Genomic DNA, 26,980 nt, shown 5'->3' with positions numbered 1-26,980 from the left:
CCAACGGTCATTACTAGCAGATTAGAAAGAATATTTGATGAGAATCAACTGAAGGAGCAAGCTGGCTTTAGGACAGGATTCTCAACTATGGATCACCTTCACATAATATCATAGCTAATGGAGAAAGCAAATGAATATAAAACACCATTATGCCTGGCATTTGTGGATTATGAAAAGGCATTTGACTCCATACAGCATAAGGCAATGTTTCGGGCACTGGAAACACAAGGCATAGATAGCCCACATATTATGATTTTGAAGAAAATATATGAGACTGCTACCTCCTTTATTAGACTAGACAAAGACAGTAGGAAATTTAAAATCGAGAAAGGAGTTTGACAAGGAGACACAATATCTCCGAAGCTGTTTACTGCTGCCCTTGAGGAAGCTTTCAGAATTCAGAAGATTAGACTGGTCGCAGAAAGGAGTCAATGTGAACGGAGAGTACCTAAACCATTTACAGATGACATTGTGGTCATAAGCCACGATCCCAAAGAATTAGAGGAAAATCTTAATCAGTTATGCACAGTTAGTAAGGATTTTGGACTAAAGATGAATATGGCTAAAACAAAAGTAATGATGAACAAGTTTGCCACAGAAAGGGAAATAATGATTGAAGGAGCATTTATCATTATTACAACTAATGACTTGTCCCAGACAAGTCATTAGTTGTAATAATGATAAATGGCTGGAAGTCAAGAGAAGAATAAATTTTGGATGGATAGCATTCAAGAAATATAGTCACATACTGAAGAGTAATATCCCAGTTTGTCTGAAACGTAAAATAATGAACCAATGTATACTCTCCACCATGACTTATGGAAGTGAAACTTGGGCACTCACCAAAAGAATGGAAGAGAAGTTTAGAACTACCCAGCGAAGAATGGAACGAATTATATTGGGAATGAGACTGTTAGATAAGAAGAGAAACACATGGATTAGGCGGCAAACTCAAGTAAAGGACATTCTTATCAAAACTAAAGAACTAAAATGGTCTTGGGCAGGACACATAGCTCGAAGACATGATGACAGATGGACTAAGAAAATAACAGAAGGTATCCAAGAGGAGCTAGAAGAAAACCTGGAAGACAAAGGCGGAGATAGATAGATGAAATTCATGAGTTTGTGGTAGTAAATGGATGGCCAGTGCTCAAACTTCATTCTGCAGTGGATTGAAAATGGCTGATGATGATGATGATGGAGGTAAAAGTATTTTATCTGGCTTCACCAAACTTTCGTGCACAATATTTTTTGACCCCGGTGTAAGATTGTGCCTCCGAGGCCATTGCTTCTTTGTCCAATGCAGCACTTTAGCTCTACTATCCCATTCACAAATAAAGCATGGCATTTTAGTGTATCTACCCTGTTGCTCCAACAACATACATAACACTTTTAAGTCTACACATAGATGCGATTCGTGATCTTGATAGTTAATTTTCTCCAGAAGCAACTTTAGATTGTCACAAGTTTCTTTTAAGTAGACTGAATGAGAAACTAGCACAGATGTGTACTTATCTCCATTATACAAGAGAACACCTTTTAAACCAGTCTTAGAAGAGTCTATAAATAGTCTCCATTCACTAGGAACATATGATGGAGCTCCTAAGGCACTTATTAAACCAGTGATATCACTGCAATATGCGAGAGGACCTTCTTGTGAAAAATACTGTATAAACTTCCTTTCATGATTTCTGTACCAGGAAAATGATGTACCTGGAGCAAGTAAGTTCTTCGCTTGAAGTCTGGATCCCAGAATTTCAGCAGCATGCTTTGGAAGACCTAAGTCCCTTACTAAATCGTTCACTTTGACTTGCGTGAATTGCTGTAGTGTTAAAATATTTTTTGGTTGATAACTTTCCTCTTCACTAACCTCTTTAGCTTCTGCTTTGGTGGAAGAAGATGTGGACTCCAAAGTTTCTGGTGGAGGTTTTACAGGCAGATCAGGTCCCTGCGGAACTGATCTTATGGCTGACGGTAGATCTGGATGTTTGATGTCCTTTTTATTTTTTGAATTGTAACCTTTAACGTCACATACACAAAAGTAACATTCGGCATGGCTTACTGGCTCGTGCCACACCATAGGAATAGCAAATGGCAAGTACACCTTTTATCCTTGACTCCATTTTCTAAGATGTTAGACACATGTATAGCATACTTTTTGCGGTTCCCACGATTTATCCTGATTGCCTAGTTTTATGTCAAAGTATGCATAATACAATTTTTTTTACAAAATCGGTAATATTTCGCCTCTGCTTTACAGGAACAAAACAACCACATATGTTGGGACTGTTTATACACTTTCTGGTTGCCATACTAAAAGAAAACTAACACACAATGAGAGCTCACGATGGTTTTTACAGGAGTACTGTGACTGCATAAGGGATGTGCCACTTATATAGGCTCTGGGTTGAGTGGACTGTACAACAAGTGAGTGCATGCTCAGACAAGTTTAACCAGTAACTACACACAGGAGTCTCCCAGATTCCACTCGGAAAATAAAATTCTGGGAATCACAGATGGGCCAGAACAGTGGGGTGGGGAGCCGTCTACCTTCTTGGGTCAAAGTCAGCTACCTTGCAGTATGACCTTGCAGTGTGTGTGTGTGTAGTTACGGGTTAAACATGCATAATCTGTTGTATTTGAGGCAAATATTTGATACTGATTACGAATATAGGGGTAAACCATTGAAGAAACGATAGTTTCTGCTTTGTTTATAAACTGTAAACACAAGTTTACAGTTTATAAACTTGTAAACCATTGCAGAAACTATAGTTATATACACATTTGCGTATAATATCTAGGTAATATTTTGTTAATGAATTGTGAAAAATCTTTAAGTGACAGAAACAAACGGACTTCGGTTTAGTAATCAGTAAACATGCATAAATAACTGCCACATACTTTTACTCAAACCCCAGATACACTGTGAACCACTGAATTATTTATTAATAATTTTTATATTAATAGCAATTGAACTAAGGATGTGGGCCATAAAACTTCCTGACCTTATTTCAAGGTTATCGTTGAACCTTCATGAAAAGAACTATCTCACTGGTTAGCCTCGGGAGTCAGAAACAGTCCCTATCCCACCTCTAGGGACTCCAATCTCTTAATTCAGCAAAACACAGAGCTGCTTGCTAACAGCAATAATGACTCAGACCAAGAACACAACAGTCACTGTAACTGTTGAGACATGTGACCTCTGCCATACTTTGACAGATAAAACTTTTATTTGTAGCAAATCAAAGCACAGAATATTCCTGCCTGGGGAAATGTTGACTAAAGAGTAAACAAATAGGAACCTCGGCAACAGCCAATAGGAAGGATGATACCTCCCCTCTATGGAGAGAAGAAAATGCGTCAGTAGAAGTATTTCATATTTTGCAAGAGGGCAACTCTGTAACCCCTCACCACTGCACTGATATGCAAAACGATGACTAGGAGAATAAAGAAAGTAATTTTGATCAGGAAGTAAGACATCATTTGGAATATGAGCAATACCGAACAAATGACCCACCAAATGATGTTAAGGGAAATGCTGTGAGTTCACAAACACAGATTGATACAAATAACAAATCATGTCGTTGTATCCATCCCGACAAATGCCAAAATTCCGGTTGTCGAAGCTTCATACACACAGATCCCCCTGATGCAGAGTGAACAATAACTCCACATCTCAGCAACCTGAATTAGCAGCCTTAGCAGCGTTAAGATGAAGGAAACTTGGCTGTTTCCTTCATCTTAACCTAAAAGACCAAACAAATTCCTATCTAATCTTTATTAATACAGTATCCCATAATCCTACCATATGGAATAATTTATTTACCTGTGTTCATAATTCTATTACAATATGTTTTGGCGCCTCCGTAGCCAGGTGAGCAGAAGCAACAGTGCGTAGCACATGCTTCTTGATTAGACCGGGGTTCGAGCCCGTGACCATCAATTACGGAGGATGCGGAAAGGTCAGGGAATGACCACCGCATATCCCTGGAGCAATATGGCCTTAGTTGCTAATTCTCCTAAAAACCAAATAACAACAAAAACGTGTTTTGACATTAAAAAGTTTGCACCATATGTTGCAAGAGTTGTTTATCAATCCAGCATCTTGAAAATATTTCCCTGGAAATGCTCAAAGAGATCCCATTACAGCTTAGTATGGTGAAAATAATTTCACTGATAAAAAAAAAAAAAAAAAAAAAAAAGTTTTTTTTTCATTTTTCAGGAATTTTTTTCATAATAAAAATATCAGATTCAAACAATATTAGATTTATCATGAAAAATTAGCAATATAAGCAATAGCATGACCATATATAAAACCAAGAGAATAAACTGTCACTGCAGTTTTATAAATGATTTTGCTGCTGCTGGTTTTAAATAAAAGCCTCTGATTGGCTAGTCATAATTCAACATTTTAATTTAACAAAAAGTAACACTAATCTTATAAAAAGGAATATTACATAAGAAGCTGCTAAGGTGGACAGATACTCACTGTTTTTCCTCCATGATGAAAAAAATTGCCAATAGACTTTTCTAGAATCGAAGCAAATATTTTTCTTACTTCACGGTTTGGACATTCTAACAAGAAGGGCCTATTTTATACACACATAAAAGTGCCATATTTTATATGTTTACACAAATTATAAACTAATTTTTTTTATATTATATTTCTGAAATATGTTGAAAAGCAGGTTCTTTTAAAAGTAATGTTTTAAAAATGGCAAGATTATATAGATTATTGGAACATTAAAGTGAGTGTTTTTAATTTTTTTTTTTTTTTAGAAATTTCCCAATCCTATACAGAATCTAAATAAACTAATATGGCAATATTTCTAAATTTATATATGGATTTTTGGGCTGAGACAGAGGTACCTTGTTAACTGAAGAGCACTTTTTTTTTGTGACCACACTATATAAAGCACAAAATCACTAATTTTTCCCATCCTGGATACAAATGCAGGATGAATTCAGAAATGTTGCCATATTAGTTTATTTGAAGAGTATAGAGGGATAGAAAACTAAAAAAAATAATAAATAAACAACAACAATAATAATAATAATGACTGAGGTGGTCTGTTACTCTCCACAGGAGAGTAACAGACCACCTCAATCGGCAAATAATGCCACATTACCTTGACAACAATGATGCAATGCTGGAGGCTATCCAAACAGCCGTATACTGTGCTGCCATAGCAGCTACTAGGATTAATGGAAAAGAAAAGAGAGACCAGCAGAAAAAGAACCGAAAACAGAAGGAACAGCAGCTTGGGAAAGAAGACTTCAGCAGAAGATAGAAGAATTAAGAGTCAAGATAGGTCAGTTGACCCAGTACCAACAGGTTAATAGAAGTAAGAAATTGATTGGAAAGGTGAAGAGCATCCTCAAGAGAGAGAGACAGCGTCCACAGCAAACACGAGACCAGAAATCAGAGAATAGAAGAATACTGAAGAAGAACCTCCTCGCACTCAGCAAGAGACTACACAGATACAAAGAGAGCTCCCAGAGGAAAATAAACAACCGAATCTTCGATGAGGACCAAAGAGCCTTCTACAGGAAACTGGATGAAGATGACAAAGCAGGAAATGGACCACCTGAGAAGATGATCTGGAGCAATGAAGTAAGAGATAACAGCAGAGCACCCTGCATAGAAGTAGAACAGAAGAAAACCAAGGACATACAAGAGATGATACAAAGGTTGATAACAGATGATACAAAGGTTGACAGGGTTGTCAAGGACACTACTGACACTATGCTGCTGCAACAGGATCTGGAAAGGTTGAGCAGATGGGCTGAGAGGTGGCAAATGAAGTTTAACATTGACAAATGTAAAGTACTACACATGGGAAACAGCAACCCCAGAGCAACGTATCAACTCTGTGGTACTACACTGACAGTGGTAGAGAATGAAAGGGACTTGGGGGTGATTGTGCAGGCAGATATGAAGTTCTCTGAGCAGTGCAGACAGGCTGCAAGAGTAGCTCATGGAGTATTGTCAATGATATACAGGAATTTTTCCAGCAGGGATAAGGAGGTGATTATTCCATTGTATAAGGCAATGGTCAGGCCACACCTAGAGTACTGAGATACAGGTCTGGAGGCCTCATTTCAAGAAGGATGTAGAGCTGCTGGAACGAGTACAGAGAAGGGCAACAAGATTAGTGAATGGAACAAAGGGGTGCTCTTACGAAGAAAGGCTTAAGTTTTGCAAATTACAGTGTCTGGAGACTAGGCACCAGCGAGGTGATCTGATAGAGGTGTATAAAGCCTTGAATGGTTTAAGCATGCTCAATGCTGATGGGATTCTTCCTCTAGCTCAGAAAAATCACCTGAGAGGGCATAAATTCAAATTGAGGAAAGACAGATGTAGGATAGACGTGCGGAAATTTTCCTTTAGCCAGCGGGTGGTTGGTTGGTGGAACAGACTGCCATCCCTTGTGGTGGAGGTTGATAGCCTAAATAAGTTTAAGGCTCAGCTGGACAGGTATTTTGAACGAACAGAGGGGTGAAGTGGAAGTGGGTTTTTTTTTTTTTTTTGGCTGATGCTGCATAAGCTTGCTTTCTTGCATCAAATGCCTCTACTAATGCTAATGCTAATGAGAGAGTGGGAGATTCGAGAAGAGGAAGTAAAACAGTCGATCAGGAACACCAACAACTGGGGAACCCCAGGAATTGATAACATCCACAACTCAGTAGTTGTGGATGCTGAAGTTATTGAGCAAGCCTACAAGAAGCACCACAACCTATACATGGCCTACATCGATTACTGCAAGGCCTTCGACTCCGTACCTCATAGCTGACTACAAGAAGCTCACCTGCACACACAAGTACCTAGCAGTGCAGTTCACTCAAATGATAAGGCACCCGGAGACAATCCCGAAGTTTCTCACCGAAGGAGTCACATATCCGACGCCTAAAGACTAAGATACAAGAAACCCAGTGAAATACAGGCCAATCACTTGCCTCCCAACGATAGCTCTTGACCAGCTGCATAACCAAGAAGATATCAGACCACTTAGAGAGTCAGAACATAATGGCCTAAGAGCAGAAAGGATGCAAGGAGCAATTAATCATAGATGACACAGTTATGGTATTGGTATTGGTATTGTTATTTCTGGCGCAAGGGCTACTAGGGCCATATTGCGCCTATCAAGGGTAAAGGGGTTCAGATATTGTGATTATAAAATCATGTCAGATGCGGTCATATAGCTGTATCTCTTTGAGGAAGCAAAAAAATTCTATTAGATTTGCATCATTGCCTATAATGTGACGAAGTGTTAAAGGTTCTTGAAGATTTCGTAGAGTACCGAATGAGGCTTTTCTGGCAGCAGTATATAGTGTACAATCAATGAGAATGTGTTTGATAGTGAGAAGAGAGTTGCAGTGAGTACACTTCGGAGGATCGTCTCCTGTGAGTAGATAAAGATGGGTGAGGTGACTGTGACCGATTCGCGCTCTGGACAAGACGACTTCTTCCCTTCTGTTTACACGGAAACTGGAAGCCCATAACTGTGGTTCAGATTTTATTTGTAGGAGCTTGTTCTGCAGTTGAGCTTGCCACAAAAGTGTCCACTGTTCTTTACATACATGTCTTATATAGGATCTGTAGTCAATATACGGAACGTAGTAATTCGTCGATGCTATGTTGGATGATTGTTTTGCTGCATAATCCGCTTTTTCATTCCCTGATATCCCCATGTGGCCTGGGATCCAACAAAAGATGACTATTTGCTGGTGTTCTTGGATATGCATCAGCCGAGATTTTATTGTTGCTATTACAGGATGTGTTGGCGAGGAGGAATTTTGCAAGGCTATAAGTGCACTCTGTGAGTCTGTATATATCACAGTTTTTTGGATGGACAGATGGAGGATATTTTCTAAGGCAAGGTTGATGGCACATAATTCTGCTGTATAACTGCTGCATTCAGTGGGCAAGGAAACAGAGATAGTGTTATGGGGAAAGACGGCTGCAGCCCCGACTCCACTTTCAGACTTTGATCCATCAGTGTATACTTTTGTAAAATGTGGATAATTTTGTGTGTGAGCAGTATGCAGTTGTTGCATGTTGATATTAGCAAGCGAATGTTTTCCCCAGCTTAGGAAATAGCTGTCACAGGATGCTTTAATAGAATACCATGGAGGATCTGCACTGTTTGAATCTTGGAGGACTTTGTCAAGATGTATATTCCACGTTTGCGATAATGCTTGCAATCTGATGCCAGTAGGTTGAACTGCTCTAGGTTTGTTTCTATAGTGCATAAAGAACTGTGGATCATTAAGTATTGGCCTAATGGGGTGAGTAGATATACTTTGAATTTTGGCCGCATAGTTTAGGAGTAACATCTTTCTCCTGAGTCTGAGGGGAGGTTCATGGGTTTCAATATAAAGACTTTGTACTGGCGACGTTCTATAAGCACCTACAGCAATCCTGAGAGCAGAATGTTGAATTGGGGAAAGACGTGCTAACACGCATTCCCTAGCAGAATCATACACCGGGGCACCATAATCAAGGCGAGATCTGATTAGGGCTCTATATAAGTGAAGTAGGGTGCAACGATCTGCACCCCACGATGTAGAAGAAATAACTCTTAGCAAGTTCATTTTTTTCTGGCAAACAGTCCGTAGATGTTTAATGTGTTCTTTAAAATTCAATTTATTGTCAAAAATCACACCAAGAAGACGAACGCTGTTCACAACTGCGACAGGTTGGTTTCTTAAATGTATTTCTGGATCTGGGTGCATCTTTCGTTTGTTACAAAAATGAATGACGCTAGATTTCTGATAGGACAGTCGGTAACCATTCTGTGTCATCCATAGTTCGATATTATTGATTGATGTTTGAAGTTGCCTCTCAATAAAACTCATGTTTTGTGAACTGCAAGAGACCGTCAGATCATCAGCATATAGGTATGAAATCACTGTATTGGGAATAATTTTAGTCAACTGATTTATTCTTATTGCAAACAAAGTTGCACTAAGAACAGAGCCCTGAGGGACTCCTTCTTCTTGTATATATGTTTTGGAAAGGACTTGCCGATAGCGAACTTGAAAGGTCCTCTGCTGTAGGAAATTCTGTATGAAATAAGGTAAGTGACCTCTCAGATCCAGGGAATGTAGATCTCTCAGGATGCCAAAACGCCAAGTGGTGTCAAAGGCTTTCTCTATATCGAGACATGCCATGACGAGATGCTTATTTTGAATAAATGCATTCCTAATATTAGTTTCTGCTTTGATCATAAGATCCAGCGATGATCGGTTTTTCCTGAAACCAAATTGATTATCAGATATCATGTTTTGGGAATCAAGGTACCATGTTAGTCTACGGTGTATTATTTTTTCTAGGGTTTTACTTAAGCAGCTGGTGAGAGAAATGGGTCTATAATTATTAGGCATAGAGAGATCTTGTCCTGGTTTGGGTATTGCCAGTACAAAAGAGTGACGCCAAGAACTGGGGAATGAATGTTCTATGAAGATGCGATTATAGAATGTCAGAAGCGAAGATAGCGATTTATTATCTAGATGCTGTAGCATTATGTTGTATATTCCATCAGGGCCAGCAGCGCTGTTCCTTGCAGTGGATAGAGCCTCTTGAAGTTCTAGCATAGTGAGTGGTTGATTGTACGGTAGAAAGGATTTGGTTCTGAAATTCAGGTGGGATTTTTCTGCTGAAGTCTTAATCTTTTGAAATGATGATTCGTATGCTGTTGATTGAGATAACTGTGAAAATACTGCGCCTAGGGCATCTGCAATCTCTGCAGGAGTAGACAGTTCCAGCCCGTTCCAGGTGATAAGTGGAGAGGACAATGGGTGAAATTTGCCATTTAATTGCCTGATTTTTTTCCATATAATTCTTACGTCAGTATTTTTATTAATTTCAGTTGCGAATCGAATCCAAGAGTCTTTTTTTGCTTTTTTCCTAATATGGCGGGCCTTAGCTCTAAGTTTTTTGTAGTTTATCAAGTAAGCAGTGGTAGGGTATTTACGGAATAAATTCCAAGCACGGTTTTTTTCTTTTTTTGCATTTCTACAGTCCTCATTCCACCAGTAGTTTCTGCTTTTACGGATGCTTGACTGTGATTGAGGAATGGCAGTAGATGCAGCTACTAGGATCTGTTTTGTAATATGGTTGGCAGCTTTGTCAATTGGTTGATATTCAATGATCTGGTTGTCAAAGGATACATGGGAAGCGTACTTTGTCCAATCTGCCTTAGAAAATTTCCATTTTTTGCTGGTTTCTGAAGTTATGCAGAGTGAAGTTTGTATTTTACAGATTATTGGGTAGTGGTCACTATTGAATGGATCGTCCAGAGCAGTCCGCTCAATACTAGGAAAGAGGATAGGAGAGCAGATGGATAGGTCTATTGCAGAGACTGATCCTGTTGGGAGATGGAAATAAGTTGGAGAGCCTGTATTTAATATGGTTAGATTTTGTCTGTCGACAAGCATTTCAATGAGTTGTCCTCGGGCGTCTGTGTTGGGAGATCCCCACAATGGATTATGTCCATTGAAGTCGCCCAATAAACAGAAGGGAGTTGGCAACTGCAAAATGAGATCTTGGAGTTCTTGAAACGTACAAGGATCACTGGGTGGCAGGTAGATGGAAACCAGCGTTAGGTTAATGCCAATCGCTATTCGCGTGGCAACGGCTTCAATGGCAGTTTGTAGTGGAATGCGTTTACAAGGGACTCGTGAGTCCACGAGTATGGCTACCCCTCCATGAGCATTTGTGGTTGTAGGTCTGTCTTGCCGAAAGAGAGTATAATTTTTATCGAGGGAGACAACTGCGGTGTTAAATATGTCTCCTGTAAGCAGATTCCAATTGGATTATGGTTCATAATTATTTCGTGGATGTCGTCAATATTGCTGCGAAAGCCTCTGCAATTCCATTGTACGATGTTTTTCATTGTTTGGATTTATATGGAGTAGCTGCATCTGTCTGCTTTTTGGAAATCTGTTTCAGGCGGTCAGCTTTCATTTTCTCTCTCTTTGAAAAAACAGGTCTGGTTTCTATTTCGTCTTCTGGATGGATTTCCAGAATGGTTTCATTTTCTTCTTGATTGCAAGCCTCATTTGTGTCCATAGCGGAAGAGGATTCAGCATGCTGCTTATTAATGGGATCAGAATTTTCTTTTTGAGCAGGTTTTACGGAAGTTGCAGCAGCAACAGGTGGTATCGTAACTGGTGTGTTACAAGATCTGGTTGAAGTCTGTTGCTTTGAGGACTGTGGTACGGAAGAGAGTATAGATCGAGCCCACTCAGAAATAGAAATGTTTGGTGGTATTGATGTGTCAGTCTGAACAGATATTGTATGAAATCTTTTGGTAGCATCAGCATATGTATGTTTTGGTATCACTTGCTGTATTTGTTTCCTTGCTTCTGAAAATGAGACTTTTTTTTTCTACCTTGTACTTCTGAATTTTCTTTTCATATTTCCATTGGTCACATGTTTTAGAGAAGGCTGGGTGGTTGCCTTTGCAATTAGGGCAGAGTGAGGACTGTGATTTACATTCAGCTTGGGCATGCTCCTTCGAGCCACAGTTAGGGCATACAGCATCACCTCGACAGACTGTTTGGGAGTGTCCGAATTTCTGACATTTATAACATCTTAATGGATTTGGAATATAAGGGCGAATGCGGCAGTTCAGATACCCGGCTTTCACCGATGTAGGTAGGTTTGGTGAACTAAATGTCAGTATGATGCTTCGAGTTGGGATAAGTTCGCCATCTTTCTTCAGCATAATTCTTTTCGCCTGTGTGACCTTCTGATCTTGCAATTCATTCACAATTTCCTCCTCTGAGACATTCATTAGGTCCCATTCTGAGATGACACCTTTGGAGGTATTGAGTGTAGCATGTGGTGACACCTTGACTGAAATTCCACCAAATGTGGAGAGTTTCAGAAGGGACTCAGAGTGTTTGGAACTGGTGGTCTCAACCAGTAGGTCGCCAGATTTAAGACGTCTCACCATTTTCGGGGAACCTGCTACACTTTCCAGACATTTCTGTATGAGAAATGGAGATAGATTGCCTATGGCCTGGTTTGTTAAAGAATGCAAGATCAGGAAAGTAGGATGTTCTATTCTGCAAGCATCCGTCTTCAGTCTCTTTCTGGTGTTTGTGTCATCATCGGGATGGTGCAAATCCATTGAGTTAGGATTTGCTGTCTGGATCGGGGGAAAGTTGTCGAAATCCATGTTTTGCTCCTTTTGGCCCTGGGGGTTTGCTTTACCACCCAGGTTTCCGGCCCCGCCACGGGGAGGCAGGAGCAGTGCCACGAGGTGACCAAGCGGCTGTGTTAGTAAGTTAGTACTAATAGAAAAAGGAAACAGAAAGGTGGTTTTCCTTTCTGGGCTGCTGCCTACTCTTTGTAGTGCGAGACAGCTACTCTAATATAGAAATAAAGAGAACGGTGTTTGAAACTAAAAATATAAACTGATTGCTTAAATTCTCTTTTTAGAAAACGCTTTCAGAGACGCACTATAATTGCTTGGCCACGGAACGCTTGGCACCCGGGGCCCACAGTTATGGAGCAAGCCTACAAGAAGCACCGCAACCTATACATGGCCTACATCGATTACTGCAAGGCCTTTGACTCCGTACCTCATAGCTGATGAATAGAGACCCTGAAAATCTACAAGGTCAATCTGATAGTGACAAACTTCCTAGGAGCAACAATGGCGAAATGAAGTACCACCATTAAGGTTGAGAACATCACAACCAGGCCAATCCCCATTAGAAGAGGAATCTTTCGGGGAGATGCTCCGAGCCCACTGATTCTGTTTAGCACTCAACCTGCTATCCACCATGCTTAACAGCAGCAAGTATGGATATAATCTCAAAGAAGGAAGAAAGAACCTGTACACCCTCACCCAGCTGATGTACATGGATGACATAAAGCTCTATGCGGCAACCAAGAAGCAACTCCAGCAACTACTCCGGATCACAGAAGAATTCAGCAAGGATATCAGGATAGAATTTGGTCTAGACAAATGCAAGACCCACACACTGCACCAGGGAAAATTAGTTGGCCGAAACTACCAGCTGGTGACTGGTAAAGAGATTGAAGCTAAGACAGAAGGAGGGACCTACAAATACCTAGGGATAATGCAGGCTCAGCAGTTACAGCACAAGGAAATCAAGAAGTGCCTGACAGAAAAATATCAACAGAGACTCAGAAGCCTGTTGAAAGAAAAACTGAACGGAGGGAACACAGTTAGAGCCATAAACATCTATGCAGCTCCAGTACTAACATACACCTTCGGGGGGTCATAGATTGGACGACCACAGAGCTAGAAGATATCATACGAAAAAACATGGACAATGATGACCAAGAGCCGGCAACACCACCCGAAATCAGCAGTGGAAAGACTAACAATAGCTCGGAAAAAGGGAGGAAGGGGCCTGATAGAGCAACAAAAAACAGCAATAGTTAACCTGAAGGATTACTTCGAGAACAACACAGCACCACTCCACCAGGCCATAAGGAAGATAGATAAGTGGTATATTCCGCTCATCTTAAGTGAGGAATCCCCACCCACCCAGACGGCACAAGAAACGAAGTTAGAAAGATGGGCAATGAAGACACCCCATGGCAGACATTACAATGAATTTCATCAAGATCATATCAATAACATTGCTTCCAATGCATGGCTCACAAGCGGGATGCTCTTCCCTGAGACTGAAGGATTCATGCTGGCCATCCAAGACCAGGTAATCAACACCAGAAACTATAGAAAATACATCGCAAGGAGCCCGGAATGTCAGATGACACATGTTGATGATGCCACTTGGCCTCAGAAACGATCCAACACATCACCGCGGGTTGCAAGGTGATCACCCAGACTGAATACACTCATAGACACAACCAGGTAGCCAGGATAATACATCAGAAGCTAGCGAGGAAATACCAGTTGACCAAAGAAAGTGTACCCTACTACAAGTACGAACCCCAGGCAGTACTAGAGACCCGAACCCGCAAGCTGCACTGGGATCGCGCCATAATAACGGATAAGACCATCCCGCACAACAGACCGGACATAACCCTTGTGGAGGAGCAAGATGGAAAAGGCTGTCTGATTGCCATAGCGGTGCCCAACACTAGCAATGTACAGAAAACCCATGAGGAAAAAATTAGGAAATACATGAACCTGAGACATGAGGCCAAGGAGATGTGGCATATGCAAGAAGTATCGACCATCCCGATCATCGTGTCAACCACTGGTATGGTGCCAAAGACTTAAATAGCAGCCTAGCAGCAATAGGTCTCCCAGAGAACATCTATCGCAGTCCTGAACACCTGTAGGATAATCAGAGATTTCCTCTACCAACAGTAACACCAGACATTACAACCACCCTGTGTACTTGGTAGCAGTACCCGTCACGGAGTGGAATCCCCAATCAGGGAGAAATAATATAAGAGCAACAACAATAATAATAATAAAGAGAAAAAAGTTCTAAAATAATTATTTAAAAATAATTTATAATATAATTTTAATGAATTTTAGTTTACATCATTAATAATTTCACATTGTCAATACTTAATGAAATTAACCTTAGTTTGCAACATAACAAATCACTGTTCCAGGTGCTATCAAGGGAACAAGTCCTGATAATAAGCTTAATTTACTGCAAATCTAAGAAAGCAGTAAATGGACTGTTGGATATCATGCCTATTATTAAGTAATAATAACCATAAAGTAGTAAAATATGTTAAGTGTATTTTTAAAATAATTACTACTTCATCTTCTTCAAAACATTTAAAAGGCACAGCTCAGAGAAGTACTTAAAAGGCTCAGCTACCAAATTAACCTTAACCAGAATAAAATTTATTTTGAAAAGTGTAGTAAGTTTTAAGTCAGGACTAGAGAAGGGCAATGAGATAGGTGAAGGGAACGAAAGGGTGGTTTCACCAAGAAAGGCTTCAGTACAGCAAATTGCTTCATCTCGAAACTAGGAACCAGCGAGGTGATCTGATTGAGGTGTTTAAAGATTTGAATGGATTGAGCAAGCTCAATGCTGATGGCATTTTTCCTCTTGCTCAGACTACACAGGAGGGAGCATAAATTCAAATTGAAGAAAGATGGTTGCATGATAGATAAGCAGAGGTTTGTTGTCTTCAGCCAGTGGATGGTTGACTGATACAAACTTCCATCTGTTGTTGTGGAAGTGGGTAGTCTGAATAAATTCAAGAAAGAACTAGTCAAATTATTGGAGGGGATGGGCAGGTGACATGTTTTTTTTTTTTTTTTTTTTTTTTTTTTTGACTAATGCTTCATAAGCTTACTTTCTTGCATCATATGCCACTACTACTACTACTAATAATAATAATATAATAATGATAATAAAAGTAGTAATAATACTATAGAGAAGTTTATGCAATTATATTAGCATTTTTAGCATTTAGCATTAGTAGAGGCATTTGATGCAAGAAAGCAAGCTTATGCAGCATCAGCCAAAAAAAAAAAAAAAAAAACCCACTTCCACTTCACCCCTCTGTTCGTTCAAATTACCTGTCCAGCTGAGCCTTAAACTTATTTAGGCTATCAACCTCCACCACAAGGGATGGAAGTCTGTTCCACCAACCAACCACCCGCTGGCTAAAGGAAAATTTCCGCACGTCTATCCTACATCTGTCTTTCCTCAATTTGAATTTATGCCCTCTCAGGTGATTTTTCTGAGCTAGAGGAAGAAACCCATCAGCATTGAGCATGCTTAAACCATTCAAGGCTTTATACACCTCTATCAGATCACCTCGCTGGTGCCTAGTCTCCAGACACTGTAATTTGCAAAACTTAAGCCTTTCTTCGTAAGAGCACCCCTTTGTTCCATTCACTAATCTTGTTGCCCTTCTCTGTACTCATTCCAGCAGCTCTACATCCTTCTTGAAATGAGGCCTCCAGACCTGTATACAGTACTCTAGGTGTGGCCTTACCATTGCCTTATACAATGGAATAATCACCTCCTTATCCCTGCTGGAAAAATTCCTGTATATCATTGACAATACTCCATGAGCTACTCTTGCAGCCCGTCTGCACTGCTCAGAGAACTTCATATCTGCCTGCACAACCACCCCCAAGTCCCTTTCATTCTCTACCACTGTCAGTGTAGTACCACAGAGTTGATACGTTGCTCTGGGGTTGCTGTTTCCCATGTGTAGTACTCTACATTTGTCAATGTTAAACTTCATTTGCCACCTCTCAGCCATACTGCTCAACCTTTCCAGATCCTGTTGCAGCAGCATAGTGTCAGTAGTGTCCTTGACAACCCTGCCAACCTTCATATCGTCTGCAAACGTGGACATTAAGCTTGATATACCATCATCAATATCATTTGAGCCCTGAGGGACTCCACTAGTAACATTAGTCCACGATGAGCAGTGTTCATTGATTACCACTCTCTGTCTTCTCCCCCTCAGCCACCCCTTTATCCATAGCAGCAATTTGCTGCTATGTCACACTGCTATATCACCTCCAATGTCACACTGCTCCAATTTGTGTAGCAGTCTTCCATGTGCAACAGTATCAAAAGCCTTTCTAAGATCCAAGTACATAATATCAAAGTTATTCCCTGCATCCAGTTCTTTTGTGACTGCATCATAGTATCCAATCAAGTTGGTCAGGCAAGACTTCCCCTTAACAAAACCATGCTGTGTCTGAGCTATAACTGAAGTCTTGTCTAAATGATCCTGCAGTGCTTCTTTAACCAGTGCCTCCATTAATTTTCCTGGAACAGAAGTTAAGCTCACAGGTCTATAATTACTTGTGTCAGCCTTTGATCCTCCTTTGTGAATTGGGGTGACATTTGCACATTTCCAGTCTATGGGTACCTCCCCTGAGTCCAAGGAAGCTCTCATAATTATGGCTAAGGGTTTGCTTACTTCCTTTGCTGCCTCCTTTAATATAACTGGATAGATCCCATCCACCCCGGGTGCCTTTCTTGTGTTTATCTTCAACAGTTTCTCCTCCACTTTACTCCCAGTTATTTCAAGATTCTGTAGCTTACTGCTAGAGTTGAATACACCTCTCGCATTCCCCTTGCTGAATAACTCCTCATGTGTGAATGTCGATGCAAAATATTCATTTAGTTTGTTAGCTACCTGAGCAGGATCATCAACAGGTGACCCATCAATATCAAGTGGACCAATCTGATTCATCCCCTTCCTTCTAGAGTTTACATAAGTAAAGAACTCTTTGCTGTTTTTCTTTGCATCCCTTGCCAAGGATTTCTCGTAATCTGCCTTCGCCTGCCTAACCTCCTTTGTAACTTGGTTGCATATCAACTTGTATCTATCATAGGCTTCTGTGTCATGTGTTAATTTGTAAGTATCCCATGCATTTTTCTTCTCTGCCATATGCCTCATTAGTTCATCTGACATCCATTTTGGCCTAAACCTTGAACAATATTTCTTAGTTGGTATGTAAAGCCTAGTAGCTTCCAAGATAAGTTCTTTGAATGCTTCCCATTTTGAATTTGCTGTTGGTAACATCATCAGTTGGTCCCACTGTATAGAATTTAAATACTGTCTCAGTCCATCGTAGTCGCCTTTACGGAAGCAATAACCCTTCCCTTTACCCCTAATGGTAGTTACCTCTTTGAGTAAATCCCACTTCAGCACACTGTGATCACTGCCACCTAGTGGTTCATTTATCTGCAGATTCTTAATGCATGAAGAATCACTGCTGATAATCAAATCAAGGGTATTACTCCCTCTAGTTGCCTCCCGAACTATAAAATACATAAAAGATCTTGTAATTAAACAGTAGCCTGCTGTCTGTAATCATTATATCTCTGATCATTACTTTTCACTTTTTTTCCTTTTGTTCACCTCTCCCGCTCAGACTTTCACAATATCATTAAATTTTACTTCATCAATAATTTTAAAGTTCTTCCTGCAATTTCTTTCATGGTTTATCTCTTTAATTCTTTGGCTTTTCTGAGTGATACTTTTTTATATCTATCTCCTTTAATTAAGGATATTATGTTTCGTATATCATTAATGTGAAATTAACTGCAGCATAAGGTCATCAATAATCAATTTATAGGCAAAATCAGAATAAAATAGAGTAACACCAACAGTATAGTAATATTTGTTGTGTTAAGACGAGCCTAACATGAATATACTAGAAATATATATATATATTTCTTGATTTTCAAATAAAAGTAAGCAAATTAACTGCCTTTTACATACTCCATCTTCTCTCATTAATCTTACAATATATATATATATAAAGCGATAACACCAAAAAAAAAGTTAAAGAAAGTGAAGGAGACAGAGAGAGAAGGTAACTAATAAAATATACATAATATTTTATGCGTATTAATCAATAAATTCGGCTCTGGACAGATAGTACAAGGCTCAAGGGGTAGAATATTTCTCAGCGTGGCCTGTGCTTGTTAACAGGAGAGACGGGTTCTATAGGGATGGGATACACTTAAATAGAAAGGGTGTAAGAATATTTGCTGATGCTATCGAGGCAGTGTTACGTGGTTCGGGAAAACTGCTAGCTTGGGGGGAATTCACAGACTAAAAGGTTAAAAGTAGCCGCAGGCAGAGGTGAAGGTGATTCTTGCACTACTTCTATTAAAATAAGCAGCGCCCTGGAGTGAGGGGTGCTGGGGGTTGCAGCGACTGATAGAAGTCATCGTGAAACAGGTTGGTATATGGGATGTGTTAGGGTACCTAAGAATAAGAATAGGTGCACGGATACTTGCATGTATACCAATGCTAGAAGTACAGTAAATAAATTTGATGAATTTGGAGTGTTGGTCAAGACATCAAAGACGGATATTGTTGGGATATCAGAGACATGGTGTCACACAGATATTAGAAATGCAGAATTGGAATTTGGGGAGTACAATGTGTATAGAAAGGATAGGAAGGGAGGAGGTGTTATGCTGTTAATTAAGAAAAACATAAAATCAAAAGAAGTGCATCCAGCTGATATAGATGAACAGTGCACTGTTGAGTCAGTTTGGTGTGACATAAGCACTGCGAAAACAAAAATAACAGTAGAAGTGTGTTATAGGCTGTTGTTGTTGTTGTTTGGTTTTTAGGAGAATTAGAAACTAAGGCCATATTGCTCCGGGAATATGCGGTGGTCATTCCCTGACCTTTCCGCATCCTCCGTATTTGGTGGTGACGGGCTCGAACCCCGGTCTAATCAAGAAGCGTGTGATACGCACTGCTGCTCCTTCCCACTTGGCTACGGAGGCGCCTATGTTACGAGACTAATGACGCTAATGAGTACAATGAACAATTGTACAGAGAAACAGAGTGGGCTAGTAAATCAGAGTGTCTTATAATGGGGAATTTTAACTTACCAGATATTGACAGGAACTTGTTTGTTTGTTTGTTATTTGGTTTTTAGGAGCATTAGCAACTAAGGCCATATTGCTCCGGGATATGCGGTGGTCATTCCTTGACCTTTCCGCATCCTCCGTATTTGGTGGTGACGGGCTCGAACCCCGGGCTAATCAAGAAGCGTGTGCTATGCACTGCTGCTCCTTCCCACCTGGCTACGGAAGCGCCTCAGGAACTTGTGGATTGGTCGCTCGCACACTATTAAAAATTTTGTGGATTTATTGGATGATTGTTTTCTGCAGCAGCAGCATGTTCGAGAGGCAACCAGAGAGGGTAATACTCTTGATCTGGTTATCAGCAGTGATCATTCGTGTATTAAGAATTTGCAGATAAAGAAACCACTAGGTAGCAGTGATTACAGTGTACTGATGTGGGATTTACTTAAATATATAATTACTATCATGGGTAAAGGAAAGGGTTTTTGCTTCCGTAAAGGTGACTACAGTGGTCTGAGACAGTTTCTAAATTGTGTACAGTGGGAACAACTGATGATGTTACCAACAGCAAATTCTAAGTGTGAAGTATTCAACATATTAATCGTGGAAGCTACTAAAAGTTTCATACCTATTAAGAAATACTGTTCAAAGGTTAGGTCTAAATGGTTGACAAATGAGACTAGTGGCAGAGAAGAAAAATGCATGGGATACATACAAATTATCAGGTGACACAGAAGCCTATGGCAGATATAAGCTAGTCTATAATCAAGTCACAATGGAGGTTAGGCAGGCAAAGGGAGATTACGAAAAATGTTTGGCAAAGGATGCTAAGAAAAACAGCAAGGATTTCTTTACTTATATAAACTTTAAAAGTTTATATAAGTAAAGAATTGATTGCTCCACATGATATCGATGGTTCGACTGTTGATGATCCTGCTCAGGTAGCAAACAAACTGAATGAGTATTTTGCATCTATGTTCACACACGAGTTATTAAGCATTGAAAATGCCAGTAGGTTAACAAATTGTAGCAGGGTGCTTAATGATTTTGCAATAACTGAGAGCAAAGTGGAGGAGAAATTGTTGAAGCTAAACAGGGCAAAATAATGGGACTCACTGGTTAAAGATGCATTGCAGGATCATCTAGACAAGACTGCAGCAATAATTTCAGACATGGCATGGATTTGTTAAGGGAAAGTCTTGTCTGACAAATTTGATTGGATATTATGATGAGTTTACAAAGGAACTGGATGCAAAAAATAATTCTGATATCATATACTTGGATTTCAGGAAAGCTTTTGATACTGTTGCAAAGGGAAGACTACTGTACAAATTGGAGCAGAATGATATTAAGGGTAAGTTGCTACAAAGGATAAAAGGTTTGTTGAGTGGGAGAAGAGAGAGGGTGGTAATCAATGGGCACTACTCTTTGTGGACTAATGTTATTAGTGGAGTCCCACAGGGTTCGGTATTGGGCCCACGGTTGTTTTGTATATTTCTCAATGATATTGATGGAGGTATATCAGGCATAGTGTCAAAAATTTGCAGATGATACAAAGATTCACAGGGTTGTTAATGATAGTAATGGCAATGTGCTACTGCAACAGGATCTAGAAAATTTGGAAAGATGGGCTGAGAAGTTGCAACTGAAGTTTAACATTGACAAATGCAAAGTACTGCTTCAGGGTAGAAGTAACCCCAGAGGAATGTGCCAACTGTGTGGTACTACACTTAAGGTGGTAGAAAATGAAAAAGATCTGGGAGTAATTGTGCAGTCAGATATGAAGTTTTCTGAGAAATGCAGACAGGCTGCCAGGGCAGGTCATGGGGTTTTGTCAATGGTTGGAGCAGTGTGGCATTGGTGGCAAATTGCTGCTATGGATAAAGGGGTGGCTGAGGGGGAGAAGACAGAGAGTGGTAATCAATGGACACTGCTCGTCGTGGACTAATGTTATTAGTGGAGTCCCTCAGGGCTCAGTGTTGGGTCCATTATTGTTTTCTGTATTCATAAATGATATTGATGAGGGTATATCAAGCTTAATGTCGAAGTTTGCAGACGATACAAAAGTTGGCAGGGTTGTTAAGGACACTACTTACGCTATGCTGCTGCAACAGGATCTGGAAAGGTTGAGCAGATGGGCTCAGAGGTGGCAAATGAAGTTTAACATTAACAAATGTAAAGTACTATATACGGGAAACAGCAACCCCAGAGCAACGTATCAACTCTGCAGTACTACACTGACAGTAGTAGAGAATGAAAAGGACCTGGGGGTAATTGTGCAGGCAGATATGAAGTTCTCTGAGCAGAGCAGACAGGCTGCAAGAGTCGCTCATGGTGTCTTATCAATGATATACAGGAATTTTTCTAGAAAGGATAAGGAGGTGATTATTCCCTTGTATAAGGCAATGGTCAGGCCACAACTTGAGTACTGTATACAGGTCTGGTGGCCTCATTTCAAGAAGGATGTAGAGCTGCTGGAACGAATACAGAGAAGGGCAACAAGGTTAGTGAAAGGAACAAAGGGTTGCTCTTACGAAGAAAGGCTTAAGTTTTGCAAATTACGGTGTCTGGAGACTAGGCACCGGCGAGGTGATCTGATAGAGGTGTATAAAGCCTTGAATGATTTGAGCATGCTCAATGCTGATGGGATTCTGCCTCTTGCTCAGAATAATCACCTGAGCGGGCATAAATTCAAATTGAGGAAAGACAGATGTAGGATTGATGTGCAGAAATTTGCCTTTAGCCAGTGGGTAGTTGGTTGGTGGAACAGACTTCCATCCTTTGTTGTGGCAGTTGATAGCCAATATAAATTTAAGGCTCAGCTAGATAGGTATTTCGAACGAACGGAGGGGTGAAATGGAAGTGTTTTTTTTTTTTTGGCTGATGCTGCATAATACGCCTTTACTAATGCTAATGCTAAATGCTAATGATATTCAGGAATTTTACTAGCAGGGAAAAGGAGGTGACTGTCCCTCTGTATAAGGCAATGGTCAGGCCATGCCTTGAGTACTGCATACAGGTCTGGAGGCCTCACTTTAGGAAGGATGTAGATTTGCTTGAGTGTACAGAGAAGGGCAACAAGATTGGTGAGTGGAATGAAGGGATCCTCTTACCAAGAGAGGCTTTTCTGCAACTTACAGCAGCTGGAGACTAGGCACCTGCGAGGTGATCTGATTGAGGTGTATAAGGCCTTGATGGGTTAAATAAATTTAAGGAGGAACTGGACAAACATTTAGAGGGAATTGTGTAAAAATTTTATTATTTTATTTATTATTATTTTTTTGGCTGATGCAGCATCAGCTCATACATTTGCTTTCGTGCATCACATTCCACCATTACTATAAGAAATATATAATTACAAAATTGATAATAAAATAAGGATGCCAATGGCCAGGATTGCAAACAAAATAGCAACACGTGTCTTCATTTCTAATGTAAATCAGAAGGCAAAGGATAAAAAGCATAAACATGAATAAAAATGAGAATAAAGTTTAGTTACCAAAATAAATGAAAATTAAGATAAAATTTATTAAAAAAATAAAGTTACAATTAAAAGGGGGGGGGGGATAGAAAATGGCTTGTCAACATTACAGTTGACACTATAAAGATGAGAAATTAAAATTGGAATTGATAACAGAAATTTACAGAGACAAATAACAAATTAGCGTAATGACAAATAAAGCAATCATATATGAATGTATAAGATAAGGATGAGGGTAATAAAGTTATATTGTGTAGATATATAAAGAAAAAAGCAGTCATAATAAATTTACTCTGGTTAAACAACTGAACACAAGCACAACTAGTCAATTTAAATATTTATATATAGAACTGAACCAAATGTTAAACCAAAAGTTCAAGATATAAAGTAAAAGCTCATAAATAAAGAATGATAATATGTAAAGCAAATTTTAATTAACAGAACTGACTAATGACATTGAATAAACAATTAAACATTGCATCAGACAGTAATATTAGAGAATAAAAAATATGGGGAGTTACAAATATAAAAAAAAAAAAAAAAACAAGTGCACATTAAAAAAAAAAAGTGTAAAATAGGCTATTTAATACTGAATGAAAAGATTCATAAGCCCTAAGCTATAAGCAAAAGAGAAGCCCCTAAAAAAAATTATATATATCATGTATATATGTCTTATTTTAATTATTATGTTGTAATTTAGTAATAGTAAATAGTATTTGCCGCATAGTGCAAGGAAGCCACAGGCTTTTGCTGCAGTGGCAAAAAAATAAAAAATAAAAAAAAAATAAATAAATAAAATCACTTTCATAACATGAGTGAGTGTGTGTAGATAATAGCTATCCCCAAAATTTAAATGATCATAGCACAGCCATTTATGGATATTTCTCATTAATGTCCTTCTTACAGGTCAAAAAAACTATATAAACTCTAAAGATAACATATCATTTCATGTCAGTAGGTATTTCTTGGCACAAAATAGTTTATGTCACTTTTCATTTTTATAAAATTTCAATGTTCCAAGATAATTCTTTATATAGCCCATTGATATGAAAATCAATGAAAGATGCCCACACCTACATGCAGGGGCAACAAGACCTACAGCCTCGTGTTGTTATTTGGTTTTTAGGAGCATTAGCAACTAAGGCCATATTGCTCCGGGGATATGCAGTGGTCATTCCCTGACCTTTCTGCATCCTCCGTATTTGGTGGTCACGGGCTCGAACCCCGGTCTAATCAAAAAGCACATGCTACGCACTGCTGCTCCTACCCACCTGGCTACGGAGGCACCTACAGCCCTGTGATCAAAATAATGTGGATATTTTATTGCTTCATGATTAAAGCTGTTTAATGATTCTCCAGAAAACTGCTTTGTCACCTTCCATTTAAAAAAGAAAACGCCTGATTTTGAGGGGCCACCTCTGCATTCATGGCAAACTCACAGCTGAAAGGGTTAATGATGGAGCCCTGCACAGTTCACTTAATTGAAAGAGTAAAAAGTGGTTACTTTTAAAAAGTGAAGAGTGTTGTTTATAAGTGTTTGAAGAGAGCAATCATAACTGATGGTCTCACTAAGAAGTACAACCATTTGATATTTGCTTTAAAAAAAAATCATTTAAATGATTTATAAGAAAAAAATGGCAGCAGGTATAACTGACAGATATAATCAATACCCAAGAAATTGATGAATGGTGCAATTTGTGAGTAGACAGCCAATAGTCTGTCATCTGCTCTAGTTTCATTTGTAACAAGTGTATTTCACAAGTCTCTAAATGATGCACCAGCTACTTATTCAGTGAATGTAGAAATAAATGAAATGGAAATAGAAAAATAAGTTATCATGTGTACCTAAAGAAATTTTTAAAGAAATTACAACTTTTGAGATAGATCGTGGTGATGAATCTGATGGATTCAATTAAATTATACTTCAAATCCAGCCCATTACTAGAAGTTCTTTCAAATATATTGTCAAGCTTCCTTATTAGATTATTTTTTATTTATTACTGAATTACAGTAAAATTCCATTATAACAAATACTATTTAAATAATGAAAGTATTTTTAGGTTCTAGCTAACTGCTAACTATAACTTAAAATACTTATAACAGGTCTTCTGGGATCACAAAAACCCATCCTCTAGTGGGAGGTCCGGGCAGTGGTTTAGGAATATGTTAATAGAAAAACAGGTAGTGTATGGTACAGGGAGAGGAATCAACTTGAGGATGGGGGAGGTTGAAAGAAAATAATTAAAAGATTAAAAGTAGAAGAGAAATGTGCAAAGATTAGGAAAAAATGCCTCAGATTATCTAATAGTTAGGTAATTTGAGGGGGGGGGAGGAAATGGAAGAAAAGTATTTAAAGTAAAAAGAAAAATGAAGGAAATAATTGCTGAATTGCTTGGGCAAGCTGGTATTGCAAATGCCCAACCTACAAGAGAAGGCCCTGGTTAAGAAAATCTTTCATGAAACCACCATTTTTGCCAATTCATAATCTGAATTCATAAATGTTTCGTATTCCTAATTTTCAATTTTGATCTGCTGGTATCAACACAGTGTGTACAAGACATGCCTCCAATAGGTGATCACAGTTGTGGTCAAAGGTAAAGTTTTCGGTGGTTCCATTTACTTTATTTTCTTCCTGGCATTGATATTTCAAATTCATTTGTTCATTCCAAGCATTGCATAATAGTAATTGCTTATTGTTTGTCACAAATCACAAATTACACAAAATGTACAATTTATAACTAAACATCAACAATGGTAATTAGTTTTATATATTATATTATGTATATAATCATCCTTCCTTTTGCTCACACTACACACGAGAGGGCATAAATTCAAACTGAGAAAAAACAGTTGCAGGATTGATGTGCGGAAGTTTTTTGGAACAAACTTCCCTCTGGTGTTGTAGAGGTGAATAGTTTGAAAAAATTCAAAGATGAACTAGACAAACTATTAGAGAGGATGGACAGAAGATATGGGAAGGTTTTTAGGTTTTTTTTTTTTTTTTTTGCTGTATAAGCTCTCTTTCTTGCATCTTTGCCAATACTAACAGTAATACTAAATCCAGCATTTTTCACCACAGAACAGCCATCCAATTATGAAATCTTTAATTTCAGACTTGTGGCCATGTGGAATGTTCCTACTGTGGGTGCATTATTTCAAGGTGGACAACAAAAATAATCAATCATATGCACATTTAAAAATTCAATTGTTACTAAAATTTAAGAAATATTTTCCACAGCTGAGATACCTCTGTTATAAAAACAACATAAAAATCATTAAAAAAAAAAAGAGAACACACATGCACGCACACGAACACACACATATAATTATAGAAACTAGAATATTAACTATTTATCTATCTCTTAAAAGAGAGAGAGAGAGAGAGAGAGAGAGAGAGAGAGAGAGAGAGAGAGAGAGAGAGAGAGAGAGAGAGAGAGAGAGAGAGAGAGATATCTCCTTAACTCATTCTATCAGGATAAATAGCAGTTTTTCCTAATGACTTCAGTCACATTATTTCAGAGAGGGCCGATGACATTTCCTATGAAATCAATTTATATAAAATGGAACTCTACATTCAGCCATTGTGATGATGGGAATCTCAATTTTAATGCACAGTATTTTCATAATGTAAGGTGTATATTGTATCAATTAATGGAGATCTATAGAGAGGGATTATGCAGCTCTTACACACACACACACACACACACACACACACACACACACACACACACACACACACACACACACTAGTAAGTGATGTAAGTGACTTTAAGAAAAGATTTATAATGTCCTGTTTTCAGTGAAATTTACAAGTTTTATTTGATATGGTACTTTTTTTTTTTTTTTTTTTTTTTTTTTTTTAAAGATCTGAATCAAAAATATCATGCTTACACATAACATAATATACTTGAGATATGCAGTACTTACTTGAGATAGCTAATACCAGAATCTGACCCAAAAAAATTCATCAACCAGTATGCTGCTTCCTTATTTCTGTTTACTATTGTTTCGATAGAGTGTACCCATTCATCCATAACTGAGCTAAAATTTTAAAATTTAATTGAAATGTATATAATCATTAAAAGTACTGAAATTAATATATTTATTAGTAAAGTTTATTTATTTCATTTGAATATCAAACTATCCTCAGTTATTTGTTTAAAGGTTCAGAAGACAGTATCTAATAAATGTGGCTAGTAGAGAAATAAA

The 26,980-nt window shown here is 38.7% G+C and overlaps 1 protein-coding gene across 2 annotated transcripts in view; it reads right to left on the bottom strand.

Moving 5' to 3' along the window:
• Positions 1–26,980, bottom strand: part of LOC150081121 (ubiquitin carboxyl-terminal hydrolase 24-like) — a 908,750-nt gene that overhangs the window by 173,517 nt on the left and 708,253 nt on the right. For both annotated transcript variants that reach the window (XM_090381072.1, XM_090381073.1), the window contains exons 48-49: positions 26,699–26,812; positions 4,490–4,589 (exon numbers count right to left, since the gene is read on the bottom strand). In XM_090381072.1, the coding sequence (XP_090237198.1) occupies positions 4,490–4,589; positions 26,699–26,812 (214 nt within the window). The remainder of the gene's footprint in view (positions 1–4,489; positions 4,590–26,698; positions 26,813–26,980) is intronic.

The sequence above is a fragment of the Mastigoproctus giganteus genome, chromosome 9, assembly GCF_048544385.1.
Source record: "Mastigoproctus giganteus isolate SK-2022 chromosome 9, ASM4854438v1, whole genome shotgun sequence".
Classification (NCBI taxonomy): domain Eukaryota; kingdom Metazoa; phylum Arthropoda; class Arachnida; order Uropygi; family Thelyphonidae; genus Mastigoproctus; species Mastigoproctus giganteus.
This window is presented reverse-complemented; position numbering and strand designations above follow the sequence as displayed.